This window comes from Boleophthalmus pectinirostris, unplaced genomic scaffold (assembly GCF_026225935.1).
Source record: "Boleophthalmus pectinirostris isolate CB_2022bp ecotype Guang Dong unplaced genomic scaffold, ASM2622593v1 HiC_scaffold_10, whole genome shotgun sequence".
NCBI classification, from domain to species: Eukaryota; Metazoa; Chordata; class Actinopteri; order Gobiiformes; family Gobiidae; genus Boleophthalmus; species Boleophthalmus pectinirostris.
The window spans coordinates 11,785,112-11,804,486 of NW_026570971.1; the positions used below are offsets into that span (position 1 = coordinate 11,785,112).

Below are 19,375 nucleotides of genomic sequence, written 5' to 3' on the forward strand. Positions count from 1 at the left end.
AACAAAACCAGGACTAAAAACAGGTCTAAACCAGGTCTAAACCAGGACCAACACCAGGTCTAAACCAGGATGAAACCAGGTCTAAGAACAGGACTAAACCAGGACAAAAACCAGGACTAAAACAAGCATTAAACCAGAACTAAACCAGGACTAAAAACAGGACTAAAACCAGATCTAAATCAGGACTAAACCAGGACTAAAACCAGGACAAAAACCAGGACTAAACCAGGCCTAAAAACAGGACTAAAACCAGGACTAAAACCAGGATTAAACCAGAACTACACTAGGCCTAAAAACAGGACTAAAACCAGGACTAAACCAGGACTAAACCAGGACCAAAAACAGGACTAAAACAAGGATTAAACCAGAACTAAACCAGGACTAAAAACAGGACTAAAACCAGGCCTAAACAAGGCCTAAACCAGGTCTAAACCAGGACTAAAAACAGGACTAAAACCAGGTCTAAACCAGATCTAAATCAGGACTAAAACCAGGACTAAACCAGGACCAAAAACAGGACTAAAAACAGGACTAAAACAAGGCCTAAACCAGGTCTAAACCAGGACTAAAAACAGGAGTAAAACAAGGTCTAAACCAGGTCTAAACCAAGTCTAAATCAGGTCTATACCAGGACTACACCAGGACTAAACCAGGACTAAAACCATATATAAACCATAAATAAAACCAGTTCTAAACCACAGTGGGGGCTCGTCTGTCTTTACCTACTTTACCTTTATTAAGACTCATTAAAGTGTAGTTATAATTATCATCTTAAAATAGTCGCATGACACAGGAAACACTTAAATCTCGGTTATAACCAGGAGGAAGAATTGCGTGTACTTGCACAATAGTTCAGTTTGGTCTGACAAAGTGTTGGCATCGTACACTTGTTTTGAGTTATGCAGATTAGCCACATGCTTCACAGAACACCGAGTGAGATTGTGTGGTGTTAAAATTACTGCGAGAACCCGGCGTGCTAAATGATAAACTTATTTCACTCTAAGGAAAATGCTTTGCGATTTACCCGTGCTGGCGATGAGCGCAAATTAGAATAAAATAGTAAAAAAAAAAAACGCATTTGGACCACTCTTTTGATCAGAATAACGAGATAAAAAACGTTTATGACAACTCTGAAATGAAAATCTTCCAGTTAGCCGTATTGCCCGGCCTCGTTAGCCCGGACACGGGGGAAAAAAAAACGCCAAATTAAATGTCGAGATTTACTCCCGACGTTCCTGATCAAAGACGGTTCAGCCCAGATCTGTCGGAGGAGGTTAGCATAGGCGAGCTAACAGCGGCTAAACCTGCTCTACGCAAATCTATGTCAACACAATTTGATGTTAATAGTACTTAAATACAGATTAGGTACGGAAGAGTGTGTACGGAGCTTCGGGCGTTAAAAAAAAAAAAAGTTCTGCTACCTTGCTACCTTGTCCGAAACCATCTGCTAATAACGGAAATATGTTAGCGTTTTTATTTGCTACGTTATCGGCGTTTGCTGTTTCTTCATTACCTCATTTTGTGTTTAGATATTTTTGTAATGAATTTTAGTTTTTTTCTCTGTACACTATGATTCTAAATGACGGTTTTACAATTGAAGTGGCAAAAAAAATGTCTCTAAAGGACCTATACTAAGCAAAATTGAGCTTTTAGACGTTAAAATGTTGTCTGGAGTCTGATTTAGCATTTATTATTAGTCTGTCTACAGTCTGTCCCTCTCGCTCTTAAATCCAAAATTAGTCCTGGGTTAGTTCTGGTTTAGTCCTGTTTTAGTCCTGGTTCAGTCCTAGTTTAGTCCTGTTTTAGTTCTGGTTTAGTCCTGGTTTAGTCCTGTTTTTGTCCTGGTTCAATCCTGTTTTAGTCTTGTTTTGGTTTTGTTTTAGTCCTGGTTTAGTCCTGTTTTAGTCCTGGTTCAGTTCTAGTGTAGTCTTGGTTTAGTCCTGTTTTAGTCCTGGTTTAGTCTTGGTTTAGTCTTGATTTAGTCCTGTTTTAGTTCTGTTTTAGTCCTAGTTTAGTTCTAGTTTAGTCCAGTTTTAGTTCTGGTTTAGTCCTGTTTTAGTTCTGGTTTAGTTCTGGTTTAGTCCTGGTTTAGTCTTGGTTTAGTCCTGTTTTAGTCCTAGTTTAGTCCTAGTTTAATCCTGGTTTAGTCTTGGTTTAGTCCTGTTTTAGTCCTAGTTTAATCCTGTTTTAGTTCTGGTTTAGTCCAGTTTTAGTCCTGGTTTAGTCCTGTATTTAGTCCTGGTTTAGCTCTAGTTTAGGTTACAGCACTTCGCTACATTACAGTTCAGATCTGTGGAGAGGCGCCCCTGTTTACAGAAGGTAAAAGATAAATGTTAGATGACAATATTTAAAATCACACCATGGAACATTCCGGACAAAGCAGTAACAATAACAGGAAAGTTTAACGTATTGCCAAAACAAAAAACAAAAAAAAAACATGCGTACCGCTCTTGTCATTTCAAAACACACAAACGAAATGAACATGACGGGATGTTTGCGAGCTCGCTGGAAACACGCCGCCGCCGCCGCCAACAATCATAAACAGTCTGAAGAGCCGTTCGCACAATGGCCCGGCAAAGCGATTCTTTTCATGTAATCCGCTTTGGCGTTTTCACTGAATATTCCGAGTTTGTATGGAGAATCAATATTTCGAGAGGAGAAGTGGATTCGAGCGCGCCGTTTTGGATTACATTACATTTGCTTGTTAGAAGAAACAGTGATATTTTGCGGGGAGTTTTGGGCGCCGTGCTGGGTGGATGGGCTCGGTGTAGTCAGACGCTGAAGTGCGCGGCGTGGAGGGCCCTCGCGGGACTCAGCTATTGAATCGGACACATCTATTTCCATATCATTGAAGCTCCGCGGAGGATTTCCATCGACTGAAGGCGTCCGTACGCGATAGAGGAAGAACAGCAGCAGACACATGCCGCAGTGTGATAGTTGTTGTTTGGATTTAAGGTGATCAGACGTCCATGTTTACCCGGGACAGTCCATGTTTACCCGGGACAGTCCCCGTTTTGAGTCCTGTGTCCCCCTGTCCCACCAGATTTATACAAAACCACGGATTTGTCCCAGTTTTATACAAGAAATGTCCCAGGTGTCTCTATTTTTGACCAGTTTGATCTAAACTAGGACTAAACTAAGGCTAAATCAGAACTAAACTTAGATTAAACCAGGACTACACCAGGTCTAAACCAGGACTAAACTAAGACTAAACCAGGTGTAAACTAAGACTAAACCAGGTGTAAACCGGGACTAAAAAAGGTCTAAACCAGGTCTAAACTAGGACTAAAATAAGACTAAACCAGGACTAAACTAAGACTAAACCAGGTGTAAACCGGGACTAAAAAAGGTCTAAACCAGGTCTAAACTAGTACGAAACTAAGACTAAACTATGTTTAAACTAAGACTAAACTAAGACTAAACCAGGTCTAAACCAGGAATAAAATAAGTCTAAACCAGGACTAAAATAAGACTAAACCAGGACTATATCAGATCTAAACCAGGACTAAACTAAGACTAAACCAGGACTAAACTAAGACTAAACCAGGTGTAAACCGGGACTAAAAAAGGTCTAAACCAGGTCTAAACTAGGACTAAAATAAGACTAAACCAGGACTAAACTAAGACTAAACCAGGTGTAAACCAGGACTAAAAAAGGTCTAAACCAGGTCTAAACTAGTACTAAACTAAGACTAAACTATGTTTAAACCAAGACTAAACTAAGACTAAACCAGGACTACATCACTAAATCTAAACCAGGACTAAACTAAGACTAAACCAGGACTACATCAGATCTAAACCAAGGACTAAACTAAGACTAAACCAGGACTAATAAGACCAGGACTAAACCAGGACTAAACTAAGACTAAACCACGTCCAAACCAGGAGTAAACTAAGACTAAACCAGGTTTAAACCAGGTATAAACCAGTACTAAATTAAAACTAAACCACGAATAAACCGGGTTTAAACCAGGACTAAACCAGGTCTTAACTAGTACTAAACTAAGACTAAACCATCATTCCTGACCACTGTGGGCTGACAGAGCCTCTCTAAGAACCGGTTGGACATAGCCTCTGCTCAACCTCAAGTCCTCTTCCCGGGTTAGTGTCAGGGCGACGTATATGTCCACTGTTCTGTACAAACTTCATTCTCCAGTTTTATTTTCTTAATCCTTGATACGTGTAGGATCCAGTCATGTTTTTTAGTCATTTTGGGAACAAATCAAAACAAAGCTCCCGCTCCCTAACATGATCTGCCACTATCCATCAGAGGCGCCAACGACTTCACACGTCTTTGTTATGGAAATCGGCGAATTTGTTTCTTTTATTATGTCGTTTTAGATCGATGTTGCGATTTAAAACGTCCAAATTATAACGTAACGACCCAAGGATGTGGTAGATTCTAACTGTACGGCAGACAAAAGCACGACTTGTCTTCTTTAAACGCCCTGAAACTGGCGGATAGGTGCACAGATATACCAAATTGCTAATGCCCACTTTAGTCTCCTCCGGTCTTCCAGTGGAGTGAGCTAATCCCTTCGGCGCTCGTGGCTACTTTTAAAGATAATCTATAAAACGGCTGGTGCTGCTTCTACTTCAGTAATTTTAGTAAAGAGCTTTTGATTGGGAAGGTGCGGTCCTGTCAGCCGAGGTTAATGAGTACGCGGGCTGCGTTTTAAAAAGTGGGACGTTACTTCCATGCCGGTGTCATTTGCAAACGCGTAACATATTTAGATCACGTTTTCTGTTTTGAAAAGGCTGTATTCGCCGAAAGCAACGTATTAACACGTTTTAGAAGCGTCCTCGCCTTTTACTCTCCGTGCTAAGTCACTCCCGCTTCAGAGCACTATCACAACATCTAAACCAGGACTATAAAAGGTCTAAACCAGGACTACAAAAGGTCTAAACCAGGACTACAAAAGGTCTAAACCAGGACTACAACAGGTCTAAACCAGGACTACAAAAGGTCTAAACCAGGACTACAAAAGGTCTAAACCAGGACTACAAAAGGTCTAAACCAGGAAACTACAAAAGGTCTAAACCAGGACTACAAAAGGTCTAAACCAGGACTACAAAAGGTCTAAACCAGAACTAAAACAGGTCTAAACCAGGACTACAACAGGTCTAAACCAGGGCTAAACTAAAACTAAACCAGGACTACGAAAGGTCTAAACCAGGACTACAAAAGGTCTAAACCAGAACTACAAAAGGTCTAAACCAGGACTACAAAAGGTCTAAACCAGGACTACAAAAGGTCTAAACCAGGACTACAAAAGGTCTAAACCAGGACTACAAAAGGTCTAAACCAGAACTACAAAAGGTCTAAACCAGGACTACGAAAGGTCTAAACCAGGACTAAACTAAAACTAAACCAGGACTACAAAAGGTCTAAACCAGGACTACAAAAGGTCTAAACCAGGACTACAAAAGGTCTAAACCAGGACTACAAAGGTCTAAACCAGGTCTAAACCAGGGCTAAACTAAAACTAAACCAGGACTACAAAAGGTCTAAACCAGGACTACAAAAGGTCTAAACCAGGACTACAACAGGTCTAAACCAGGGCTAAACTAAAACTAAACCAGGACTACAAAAGGTCTAAACCAGGCTAAACTAAAACTAAACCAGGACTACAAAAGGTCTAAACCAGGACTACAACAGGTCTAAACCAGGGCTAAACTAAAACTAAACCAGGACTACAAAAGGTCTAAACCAGGACTACAAAAGGTCTAAACCAGGACTAAAACAGGTCTAAACCAGGGCTAAACTAAAACTAAACCAGGACTACAAAAGGTCTAAACCAGGACTAAAACAGGTCTAAACCAGGGCTAAACTAAAACTAAACCAGGACTACAAAAGGTCTAAACCAGGACTACAAAAGGTCTAAACCAGAACTACAAAAGGTCTAAACCAGGACTACAAAAGGTCTAAACCAGGACTAAAACAGGTCTAAACCAGGGCTAAACTAAAACTAAACCAGGACTACGAAAGGTCTAAACCAGAACTACAAAAGGTCTAAACCAGAACTACAAAAGGTCTAAACCAGGACTACAAAAGGTCTAAACCAGGGCTAAACTAAAACTAAACCAGGACTACGAAAGGTCTAAACCAGGACTACAAAAGGTCTAAACCAGAACTACAAAAGGTCTAAACCAGGACTACGAAAAGGTCTAAAACCAGAACTACAAAAGGTCTAAACCAGAACTACAAAAGGTCTAAACCAGGACTACGAAAGGTCTAAACCAGGACTAAACTAAAACTAAACCAGGACTACAAAAGGTCTAAACTACTACAAAAGGTCTAAACCAGAACTACAAAAGGTCTAAACCAGGACTACAAAAGGTCTAAACCAGGACTACAAAAGGTCTAAACCAGGACTACAAAAGGTCTAAACCAGAACTAAAACAGGTCTAAACCAGGGCTAAACTAAAACTAAACCAGGACTACGAAAGGGTCTAAACCAGGACTTCATCAGGTCTAAACCAGGACTAAATTAAGACTAAAATAGGACTACATCATGTCCAAACTAGGACTAAACTCAGACTAAACCAGGACTACACCATAACATCACACTGCGGAACATTCCAGACAAAGCAATAACATCTCAATGGAGAAAACTTGAGGAGGTTTTGAACGGGACCTGAGAGAAATCGCTAAATTACTCAAACCCGCGCGGACGACATCTACAACCTCCTCGGGCGCGTTTTTGACGAGGCAACGGCGTTTATGACGCGGTAGAAAAGCCGAAAGACGGTTTTGCGTAACACCCCCTGTTTAAAATGCTCAAAGTGACACGTACATAAAAGTTGAATCATAACAGGGGACGGTGTAAACATCTCCTCGTCGCTAAACATTCCTGGGAGGAAAACGCGGCGGCTGCATTAAGAGTCGCCGCCTTACATGACCCGCTAAATGTCAAGGGCGGATTTAGCTTAGCGTTGTAAAAGGGCTTTGATAGCGCTGATTTGAATGTAATTTGTTAGCATTACTCAGTCCGTATAAGCAGATAATTTATTCTTTAATCAAGTGGGTTTTGCACTACTTATTTCCTTTCTGCGTCTCAGCACTGGCCTATGTATACAGTGAGTCATTTGTGGAGCGCTGTATTGTAGTAATGGGCTTTTGGACCGGACCCAATTTGCAGGCTATTTATGAGCGAGCGGCGTTCATGTTTTTCTTTTTGTTTTTTTTGTTTTTTTTTTTTTTTACACTATACACTTCGCTGTGCCGGTGACTACCTCGACTTCACCTCGTCGTGACTAACGGCAGCTCTGAAATGAGGTTTTCGCAAATATGAGTAATACTGCATAACTTAACACGATTTCCTTACAGCAAAGATCAAAATGTTACCAACAGTCGGATATTTTCTTCCCTATGCGACGCCTGCGTATGAGGGAAACATGTTCAACTCAGTTATAGCTTTTACTGATAATAATTTTAATTCTGATTTATTCTTAACGCTTTTCTACGGCGAAATATCTGCGGAAATGTCTCGTGTATTTTCCAGCAGCTTCGTAAATCTGCCCCATCACCAAATCTTCATCCGATAAGTTCGACAAAGGATAAACGTGAAGAATTTATCCACAACTATCAAGGTAAGAAAGACGAAAACTTAAAGGCGAACAACGACGACGCTTTATTAAACTACTGAGCAAAACTAACGTTATGGTCATGAATAAAACATAAATAATAAGTAATTTGTTAATAAATAATTTGTGAACTCAGACTGATTCTACAATTGAAATTAAAAATCAATTTCACGATGTAGATATTTGCATCGAGAGAGAGATTTGTGCAGTTCGAGTGCTACAGATGCAGTGTGGAGTAACAGATTACATGTACCAGAGTTACGTAATCAGAGTACAAATTATGAGTAACTGTATTCAGTTACAGTTACTGTTTCAGTGAGTGGTAATTGGATTACAGTTACTTTGTTGAAATAAATGGATTACACAGCGGTATTTTCCTGTTTTCACATTTTGGGCTAAACCAGGACTAAACCTAAACCAGGACTAAACTAAACTAAACCAGGACTAAACCAGGTCTAAACCAGGACTAAACCAGGACTAAACCAGGACTAAACCAGGTCTAAACCAGGTCTAAACCAGGTCTAAACCAGGACTAAACCAGGACTAAACCAGGACTAAACCAGATCTAAACCAGGACTAAACCAGGACTAAACCAGGTCTAAACCAGGTCTAAACCAGGACTAAACCAGGACTTAACCAGGACTAAACCAGATCTAAACCAGGACTAAACCAGGTCTAAACCAGGTCTAAACCAGGATTAAACCAGATCTAAACCAGGACTAAAACAAGGTCTAAAGCAGGACTAAACCAGGACTAAACCAGGTCTAAACCAGGACTAAACCAGGTCTAAACCAGGACTAAACCAGGACTAAACCAGGTCTAAACCAGGACTAAACCAGGACTAAACCAGGTAAACCAGTAAACCAGGACTAAACCAGGATTAAACCAGGTCTAAACCAGATCTAAACCAGGACTAAACCAGGACTAAACCAGGTCTAAACCAGGTCTAAACCAGGTCTAAACCAGGTCTAAACCAGGACTAAACCAGGACTAAACCAGGACTAAACCAGGACTAAACCAGGGCCAATTTGTCGAGAACAAACAAGAATTTTCAGGATGTGGTTGATACATTCATGTAGTTTTAAAAAGCATAACAATATGAAGTAATCCAAAGTATTCAGATTACGTTACTCACTTTAAGTAATTTAATGGATTACGTTACAAACTACATTTTGGGGTCTGTAATCTGTAATCTGTAGGGGATTACATTTTAAAAGTCACCTTCCCAACACTGTACAGATGTTCACAGATTACATGTCTAGCATTTAAACTGCACAAATCTCTCTGTTTATGCTCATATCGATAACATCGTGAAATCGATTTTTAATTTTAATTGTAGAATCAGTCTGCCTGAAGAAGTTACTTATGTTTTATTCATGACCATAACATTAGTTTTGCTCAGTAGTTCACTAATCCTAGTCATTGTTCCTAGTTGTATCCTAGTTTTCTTCTTTCTTACCTTGATAGTTGTGGATAAATTCTTCATGTTTGTTGGTTGTAGATTTGGTGATGGGGCAGATTTATGAAGCTCATGAAAAATACATGACATTTCCACAGATATTTTGCCATAGAAAAACATTAAAGGTTGTATAGAGGATTTTCCAAGGAACGAGAAATCCAGCGACTGTTTGTCCTTTTTCAAATGTTGCGCATGCGTGAAACCACCCCCCCTCCCCTACAGCTCCTACGTAGAAACGCCTCCTCCCGCCTCCTCCTTACGCCAGAAACAGGTTTGTTTACAGCCGGTGAACTGCACATGACTTGTAAACAACTAACTACAGTGTTGGTTAGGCAAGACGGAGAAGTGAGGAGCGGGGGGAGCGGGTGTGCGGACATTTCGTTCGCGGACGAAGAAGTGAGGAGCAGGGAGAAGAAGAGCGGAGCAGGGAGAGAGGAGAGGAGAGAGGAGAGAGGAGAGGGGAGCGGTGCGCGGAGATTCCGTGCCCGGAGAAGTGAGGAGCAGGGAGAAGAGCGGATCGGGCAGCGGGGACAGGAGCAGGAAAAGGGGAGCAGAGAAGGTTGCGCGGAGATTCAGTGCGAATGAACTAGCTACAACACACAGCAGCAAGCGGACTCTTTCTTTGCCTTGAAAATTACGTTTTCAGACATAGGATATCGCTTTCGTGTCCTGAAAAACGTTTGACTAGCTCTTGGAAATAAAGTACGTTTTCATAATAAGCAGAAGTGACCTGTCCAGGAGTAATTTGGCGACCAGTGCGTCAGTCTTTAGACCCTGCGTCTGCTTCAGTCGCGCCATCGCTGGAATGAATCTTCAAAGAATCACCTTAGTTTGGCTTCGCTGCTTTTCCCCTTGTCTTCTTCTTTCAGCGACCTCAAAAAAACTGGACTTTCTTTTGTGGCTAACTGCTCCTGGATTCTTGTCGCCATTGCAACAAACTTTGTGCGAACTGCGAGGAAGATATAGGTCAAAAAAAGCCGCTAAGAACTGTTGCGTTGGTGGAGTAAACAGCGTCTGTGCGTCTTGCGTCTGTGGACTGCGTGACAGTCGTACGTAAACCACGTACCGGCGCGCAGGCAGGCAAGTCAGTTACGCTAGAAACGTAGGGAGTTTGATTGACAGCCTGTCAGCTAACAGATAACGAGGCAGTGTCGTTATCTATTGGCAAATGTTTAGCCCCACCACGTCCAGAGTTGATGAATTTTTATTCTCTTTTTTTTGGTCATCATAATTACAAGGCTACTGCACCTCTATAATGCTATCATTGACAATTTGAAACAAAAAAAATCCTCCATACAACCTTTAAGCGGAACTGATGTTTACCCTACATCATGTGTTGTGAAAAAGATCTATTACAAAAACACTGGGCATGATGGTGAAGTTGTTTATTGTTATAATTTGGTGTTTTGGTTCTCAAGACAATTATCCAAAGAAAGCAGAATGAGCCTCACTTGTGTCTCTCATTCGAGTTGCCAGTTTCAAAGCTGAAATCCAGTTGGTTAAAACCTAAAATGCTTCTTTCTGGTCTGAACGGTCACTACTTAAACCCCAACACCTGCAGTCAGTCATGAGTCAGTGCTAGTGCAGCCTCTGCAGCTCAGTGAGGGAATTCAGGAAGTTCTGAGCTCTCACATGAGGTCTGTCCTGTTCATATATAGAGAAAAACTTGTATGTATTCGATCTGCAAATTTAGGCACTGACAAACATCTGAAGACCACAAGGACGAGTGTCATAAAGAAGATTCCATGTGTCTATGTTGGAGCGTAGAACTAGTATGTTTAAACATAGACCAGGGGTGGACAATTCTTTTTTCCATGAGGCCACATGAGAAACAGGAAATATTGTAGCGGGCCGGGCCAAAATGCTTAAAGGTTGTATAGAGGATATTTTAAGGGAAGAGAAATAATTTTTCAAATGTTGTGCATGTGTGACACCACCTTCCTCCTCCACAGCCTCAGTAGAAACATCTCGTCCCGTCTCTTTACCCTAGAAATCACGTTTGTTTACAGCCAGTTCAGAATTACTGTTGAAGTTTCCTGTCTAGAAATAATTTAGCGACCGACTCGTCTTCAGTTTTTAGACCCTTCGTCTGCTTCAGTCGCGCCATCGCTGGAAGGAATCTCCAAGAATCACCTCAGTTTGTCTTCGCTCCTTTTCTCCTTCTCTTCTTCTTTCAGCGACCTCAAAAACGGACTTTCTTTGGCGGCGAACTGCTCGTGGATTCTCGTCCAACATCGCGACAAACTCTGTGCGAATTGCGTCGAAGCTACAGTTTGAAAAAGCCTCTAAGAACCGCCCCATACACCACGAAATCCCCGCGCGACGACAAGTCAGTTACACTAGAAACGTGGGGAGTTTGATTGACGACCCAACAGCCAATAGAAAAAGAGGGAGTCTAATTTTTTATTGGCTGATGTTTATCTGGCCTCAACACGTCCACAGTTGATGGATTTTCATTCTTTTTTTTTTTTCATAATCATCATAATTACATAATTATTAATCATAATTACAAAGCTGCTGCGTCTCTGTAATGGTATTTTAAACTTTCAATGACAATTTGAAACAAAAACAAAAAAATCCTCCACACAACCTTTAACTAAATTCTGCATAATATTATTTCTTTTAATAACAATTAAAAAAGCAGTAAATATCATTGTTTAAATGAGCTGGTTAGACTGGTATGACTTTATGTCATGACTAAACAGTGGAAAAGTGAGGTAACAATGCCTTATAAAAAATGTCATTAAAAACACTAAAACTAACTCTAAAATAAAAGCAATGCATGAGGTAAAATGATAAAATATGTTTAATTTGTAATTCCAAATGAGCTTAAACAGGCCGGTCAGAGTCAACCAAAGGGCCGTATATCGCCTCGGAGCTGGACAATGCCCAGGTCTGCTGAATTTGCCGAATGGGAGAGCCAAGTTCCAAATTAGGAACAGGAATTTATTTACGGAGAAAATAGCAAAATAAAAACACCAGGATCATGTAGAGCGGGTTAATACGAAGATTTTAAGACCAACACGACGAGGCTCACAGCAGCAGTTACGGAGAGAACAGTGGCAAGTTTTCAATGTAAAGTCAATCGGAGCCAGAGTCGATGGAGGCAGAAGCGCACCCATGCTCACTTCCTTTAAAGGTTGTATAGAGGGTTTTTTTAAGGGAAGAGAACTACAGTGACACTTCTTTTTCAAATGTTCCTCCTCCACAGCTTCCCTCAGTAGAAACATCTCCTCCCGCCTCCTTACTCTAGAAATCACACGTTTACAGCCAGTGGGCGTTCGGAATTACAGTCGAAGTGACCGGTCTAGAAACAATTTAGCGACCTTCGTCTACTTGAGTCGCGCCATCGCTGGAAGGGATCTCCACGAATCACCTCAGTTTGTCTTCGCTCCTTTTCCTCTTCTCTTCTTCTTTCAGCGATCTCGAAAACGGACTTTCTTTTCGCGGCGAACTGGTCGTGGATTCTCGTCCGCCGTTGCAACAAACTTTGTGCGAATTTGTGCGAAGCTACAGTTTAAAAAAGTCTCTAAGAACCGCCGCATAAACCACGTAATCCCAGCGAGTCAGTTACACTAGAAACATAGGGAGTTTGATTGACGACCTAACAGCCAATAGAAAATGAGGTAGCCTTGTTTTCTATTGGCTGATGTTTATCTGGCCTCACCACGTCCACATTTGATAGATTTTCATTCTTTTTTTTTTTTTTTCATCATAATTACAAGGCTGCTGCATCTCTGTAATGTTATTTTAACCTATCATTGACAATCTGAAACAAAACAAAAATCCTCCATACAACCTTTAAGCTGTACCCATTTATATGTGTTAAACAGAAAAGCATTGAGTCCATTCAAATCAACAGATCAGTGTACACTTGGCTGTACGTGTGGGATTTTCATCACGGTGTCCTTACCTTTTCACTTCTTTCTGGACAAATGTTGTTGTGCCTGGAAATCAAAAGCTGAATTCAGAGGATTACTACTGTACATTATTACATCTTAACGGGGTTGGAGGAAAAGGGTGATCAGCACTATGCAAAATATTCTCAAATCATCAGAATATCTGCTTTGGTGCTGATGAGGCTCGCTGAGATTTAACGTTCCACGCTGCTCTGTGCATTCTAATCCCTGCGCTCGGATCTGTGAGGAAGGAGCGCCGCTGACCTCATACTAATGCAAAATCTATATTACTTCTCCACTTTCTTGGAAGAGCACTTTATTTGACCCACTGATAAAAGATACACAGTTTTCAACCATGAGGGAAAACAGAATGGACTCGTGGCCACGCCCAGTTAGGCCCTTCGTTCACTCTGAGCTTCAACCAGGGCTGAAAAACTAATTTAGGATAGAGCTGCTGTTGTTTCTACATGGTTTTTAATGATGTTTTTGATAGAATTAAATGCTGTTTCCTTACATTTCTCATCCACCAAAATGTCTTTTAACATTTGTTGGCAATATAATTCAGTCTCTTTTTTTTTTCTTTTTTTTTTTTTTGAAGTAGTCTATCAATCTATCTAGTACTAGTTTTACATAGAAGACTTAATTCTTGTCTGTCTAAACCAGGTCTAAACCAGGACTAAACCAGGACTAAATCATGTCTAAACCAGGTCTAAACCAGGACTAACAGGACTAAACCAGGACTAAACCAGGTCTAAATCATGTCTAAACCAGGTCTAAACCAGGTCTAAACCAGGTCTACTAAATCAGGAAACTAAATCATGTCTAAACCAGGTCTAAACCAGAAACCAGGGACTAAATCATGTCTAAATCAGGTCTAAACCAGGTGTCTAAACCAGGTCTAAACCAGGTCTAAACCAGGACTAAATCATGTCTAAACCAGGTCTAAACCAGGACTAAATCATGTCTAAACCAGGTCTAAACCAGGACTAAATCATGTCTAAACCAGGTCTAAACCAGGACTAAATCATGTCTAAACCAGGTCTAAACCAGGACTAAACCAGGTCTAAACCAGGACTAAACCAGGTCTAAACCAGGACTAAACAGGTCTAAACCAGGACTAAAAAAATCATGTCTAAACCAGGTCTAAACCAGGAAAACCAGTCTAAACCAGGACTAAACCAGGACTAAATCATGTCTAAACCAGGTCTAAACCAGGTCTAAACCAGGACTAAATCATGGTCTAAACCAGGTCTAAACAGGTCTAAACTAAACTAAATATATATCTAAACCAGGTATCTATCTATCTATCTATCTATCTATATATATATATATATATATATATATTATATATATATATATAATTTTTTATTTTATTTTTTTTAATAGAAGACTTAATCATTTAAATGTGGTTACTAGTTGGGATCAAGACAAAATGTAACTCCAAAATTGTGAGAAAAAAATCCCACCTACAATGTAGAAGTAGAATATATGACAAATCGAAAAAATAGATTTGGCTCCAAGTGTTTGTTTTAGAGCCATTAGAGCCTCACTCTGATTAAATGCTGTTTCTGGCTGTTGTTTCCGTACAGTTCTCATCCAGCAACATCTTGGCAATATCGTATAGATTATTTTTTATTGCAGTAGTAGTAGTATTATCTTATCTCTATGTCTTTAGTAGTAGTTTTTCATAGAAGAAGACTTAATTATTTGGCTTAGTGACTAAATGTTTGTTTTAAATCCATCAGAGCCTCTCAAGGTCTGATTAAATGCTGTTTCTGGCTGTTGTTTCCTTAAAGTTCTCATCCAACAAACATTTTTTTTTTTTTACATTTGTTGGCAATATCATTCAGTCTTTTTTTTTTTTTTTTTTTTTAAATAGCAGTAGTGGTAGTATAGTAGAAATAGTTTCCTTCGTAAGTAATTAATCAATAAAAATAATAATAATAATAAAATAAATAAATAAAGTAATCAGAGTAGCAATTACTTTTAGTAGTACTAGTAGCAGCAGTAGTAGTAGCTTTAGTGGTAGTATAGTAGTGGTAGAGGTATTATAGTAGCAGTAGCAGTAGTAGTAGTATTGTAGTAGTTGTAGTAGTAGTGTAGTTGTAGTAGTAGTAGTAGTAGTATTGTAGTAGTAGTAGTAGTAGTTGTAGTAGTAGTAGTAGTAGTAGTAGTAGTAGTAGTAGTAGTAGTAGTAGTAGTAGTAGTAGTAGTAGTAGTAGTAGTAGTAGTAGTAGTAGTAGTAGTAGTAGTAGTAGTAGTAGTAGTAGTAGTAGTAGTAGTAGTTAGTAGTGTAGTGTAGTAGTAGTAGTAGTAGTAGTAGTAGTAGTAGTAGTAGTAGTGTAGTTGAAGTAGTAGTAGTAGTATTGTAGTTGTAGTAGTATTGTAGTAGTAGCAGTAGCAGTAGCAGTAGTAGTAGTAATAGTAGTAGTAGTAGTAGTTTCCTTAGTAAGTAAATACTTGAATAATCAATAATAAAAAAATAAAAATAAAGTAATCAGAGTATTGCTTATATATATATATATATATATATATATATATAGCTTTTAGAGTATCAGTAGTACTAATAGCAGTATTAGTAGCAGTAGTAGTAGTAGTGGTAGTAATAGTAGTGGTGATAGTAGTGCTACTAGCAGTAGTAGCAGTAGTAGTGATGGTAGTAGTAGTAGTATAGTGGTAGCAGCAATAGCAGTAGTAGTAGCAGTAGTAGTAGTCGCAGCAGCAGTAGTAGTACGTAGTTAGTAAGTAAGTACTTCATCAATAATAAAAAATCAAAAATAAAGTAATCAGACTAGAACTTGTTTTTAAAGTAGTAGTAGTACTTGTAGCAGTAGTAGTAGCAGCAGCAGCAGCAGCAGTAATAGTATAGTAGTAATAGTAGTAGTAGTATAATTTCCTCTTTTTGGAATAAATGTACAGTATCTAGAAGTAATTTGTCATAGAATAAGACTTGATCATTTGAAGGCGATATTTATTTAACACTTTATCAAAACGCAAGTCCCAAACTGTGAAAAAAAAATCCACCAAAAATATAGAAGTAGAACACATGACAGATGGAGAAATAAGTTTGTCTTAAAGTGTTTGTTTTAAAGCCATCGGGATCTCACAATTAGCTCAATGCACAAACACTCCTTACGCTAATCAAGACAATAAGAGCTGTTGAGGAAAATAGATTTTGACAAGTGGACTTTTCAGGCCGGCACACAGCTCTCAATTAAACCATGTCTCAAAAACAGATTGTGAAATGCAAAACAACAATGCTTTTTCTCACAGGACTCGACTCGTTTGGAAGTCGTCTTAATTGCAATTTTTCTGACAAACAATGTGGGAATTTGCAATGTATTTTTCCAATCAAGATTCAGTTCGCGGTGCACATTTTAAACTCTGTGGGAGAATACGGAGAAATTATGTGCTCAGTTAATACAAGAATATGCATTTCAGAACACGGGAGACAGAATATTTGGTTTTCAGATTTGGACATTAAAGGTGCATTGTGTAATTTTTCTGGGCAAGGGTCTATCATCGTTTTACTGTTAATTAGAATTATTGTTTTTTAAAGTGTTTTTGAGCAATAAAACACCTGTAATTGAACAAACAAGAGAGATAATGTATGTTTATTCCTCTACTGTGGAATATTTGTCACCTGATAAGTTACATAGTGAACTTTTAAGACTAAACCAGGACTAAATCAGGATTAAACCAGGTTAAAACCATATCTGAAACAGGACTAAAAGAGGAACAAACCAGGTCTAAACCAGGTCTAAACCAGGACTAAACCAGGACTAAACTAAGTCTAAACTAAGTCTAAAACCAGGTCTAAACCAGGACTGAAACCAGGACTGAACCAGGACTGAAACTGAAACCAGGACTGAACCAGGAAACCAGGTCTAAAACCAGGTCTAAACCAGGACTGAACCAGGTCTAAATCAAGGTCTAAACCAGGTCTAAACCATCTACTAAACAAAGTCTAAACTAAGTCTAAACCAGGTCTAAATCAGGACTGAACCGGGACTGAACCAGGAATAAACCAGGACTTAAACACGACTGAACCAGGACTGAACAAGGACTGAACCAGGAGTAAACCAGGTCTAATCTAGGACTAAACTAGGACTAAACCAGGGCTAAACTAGGACTAAACCAGGACTGAATTAGGACTAAACCAGGTTTAAACCAGGACTGGTCCTGGTCACCCAACACTTTCAGTCCTGGCTCAGTCCTGGTCCCTCATGTCTCAGGTCACTATAGGACAGTACTGCAGATATGATGAGCCTGTGCAGGTTGTTTCCACCATTGTCAATAGCTCCGGTTTGACATTTAAGTTTTAGCTATTTTATATTTGTTTTTTGTTTTTTTCTCACATTGGGAGAAGTGGTTGGGTGGTGTACCCCGACGTACCACACCCACCTACACCCCTGGGCTGCACATACTAGTACCTGGTTGTCCTGATCTTGGCTTTGTGGGTTCACGTACTAGTCTCGACCATATGTCACCCCATTTCTCGCTACAATTGTCATGTCCAAATCTGATCGGTCTCTGTCTTGTTTCTTGTAGGTGGACCTCCAGCAGAACCCCTGGGAGTGCGACTGCGGGGCCACCTCCCTGAAGCGATGGCTGGAGGGACTGAGCGCCGTGGTGGTGGTGGGCGAGGTGGTCTGCCATTCCCCGGAGAAGACCAAGGGCGTGGACCTCCGCTCGGTCTCCATGGAGCTCCTCTGCCCCGAGATGGAGGAACTGGAGGAGCAGGAAGACCAGACCCAGCAGGAGGAGGGAGAACCGCCCACATCCACCACCCCGGAAAGAGGAATCTCCGTGGATTACTCGAGCGAAGTCCCTGGTCCGGTCAGCCCTTCGACGAAAGACTCCATCCCGCTATCCGTGCTCGTGCTAAGTCTTCTGGTTCTTTTCGTTTCGGCGTTCTTCGCGGCGGCCGCTCTCATGGCCTACGCGCTGAGACGTAGAGACAAGCTTCCTTTCCGTCGTCAAGGTGAAGTCGATCTCGCCGGTATACAAATGGAATGCGGGATTTTCACCGAACAGTCCCATCATCACCACCACCACCACGGAATACCGGAAACTCCCCCGCTACCCGCCGCCGAACACAGCCACGTTTATGACACCATCTTACCCCCGGAAGCTTCCGCGCACATCTACAAGGAGGACCAGGACCCCGCGGTGAAGCAGAGAGCGCTGCCGCAAGAGGGCGCCGGCGAGTCCGAGGGAGCGTACCGTTCCGCTTCCGAAAAAGACAAGGAATGGTCGGTGGAGGCCGCGTCAGCCCCGATCAGCACCGTGACCGGCGCGGTGGGACCCCTCGCCGGTCTCCACGGAAACGGCATCCTCTGTCCGACCGTGATCGACAGCCAAGGCCCCACCCCGAAAGTGGAGCTGGTTGACTGCTTGTTCAGAATCCCCAACCCGGGCGGCTACGCGAGGCCACCCCCGCGATACCCGCACCACCCGGACTCAACCGCGCAGGACGCCAGGGGCGAGCCAGCGCTGGTGGTGACGACTAGCAGCTCCACAGGGGGCAGTAGCGAGCACGTGGCGAGGCTGCGGACCAAGCCGGATTATATGGAAGTACTGGATCGCTCCTACCAGTTTTAACGCGTCGATTTTGAGTTCGCGGTTGGAAAAAAAACGGATTAAGGAGGTTGTTTGCAATCCCACCTCTGGCGTAGAATCGATCTTCCGGGACTTGGACAATCGCGCACAGAATCAAAAGTGCGCAGGATTGTCGGGAATATACAACACTCAAAAAGGAACATAGCCAAGTGCCTTATAGCAACGAGCAGCCAGCAGTGTGGTCAATGCTTATTTTTCTACGAAATACAGATCTATTTATGTAAACAGAGGTTTGACTACGGAGAGGACGGGATGCCGGTGGGGAATCCGAGACGGAAAACAATCAAAGCAAGCAGAATAATTGCGTTCCCTGGATGAGCCAAAAATAAGAATACCCCAGTCAATATTGGACCTCTTTGTATGCACATCACTTTATTTCATCTCATACTGTTAGCTTGAGTTGAGGTTTGAATTTGTTACCGGGATAGAGTTAGATAAGGGACCTTTTCAGACCACACAAGAATTATCGGTTGTTGTGAATATTTCCATTTTATTTGTTTGATAAGAACTTTTTTTCCCCCAGAAACACGAGCGGGAGGAGATACAGAGAGACTTCATGACAATGGATGCCTTTTGGATTTTTTTAATCAGCCAGACTTAACGGGGCCATCTCGACCCCACAATCCATCTTTTCTTTGTGGACAATGACACCCAGGTTATTGTATTGATTTTGAGGTATTTCTCGGAGGGGGAAATAGAAGGCAAAAAAAGAAAAAAGAAAAAAAAAAAAAAAAAGGACAAACCCAGAACGGATAAAGGCTTTTACTTCTGAAAAAAGACACTTCTATCAACTATTATCTTTTATGGA

The 19,375-nt window shown here is 40.9% G+C and overlaps 1 protein-coding gene across 1 annotated transcript in view; it reads left to right on the plus strand.

Moving 5' to 3' along the window:
* LOC110165602 (SLIT and NTRK-like protein 3) overlaps positions 1–18,549 on the plus strand; it is a 153,975-nt gene extending 135,426 nt beyond the window's left edge. The window contains exon 7 of the mRNA XM_020930788.2: positions 17,497–18,549. Coding sequence (XP_020786447.1) covers positions 17,497–18,549 — 1,053 coding nt within the window. The remainder of the gene's footprint in view (positions 1–17,496) is intronic.
* The last annotated feature ends 826 nt before the right edge of the window (positions 18,550–19,375 follow it).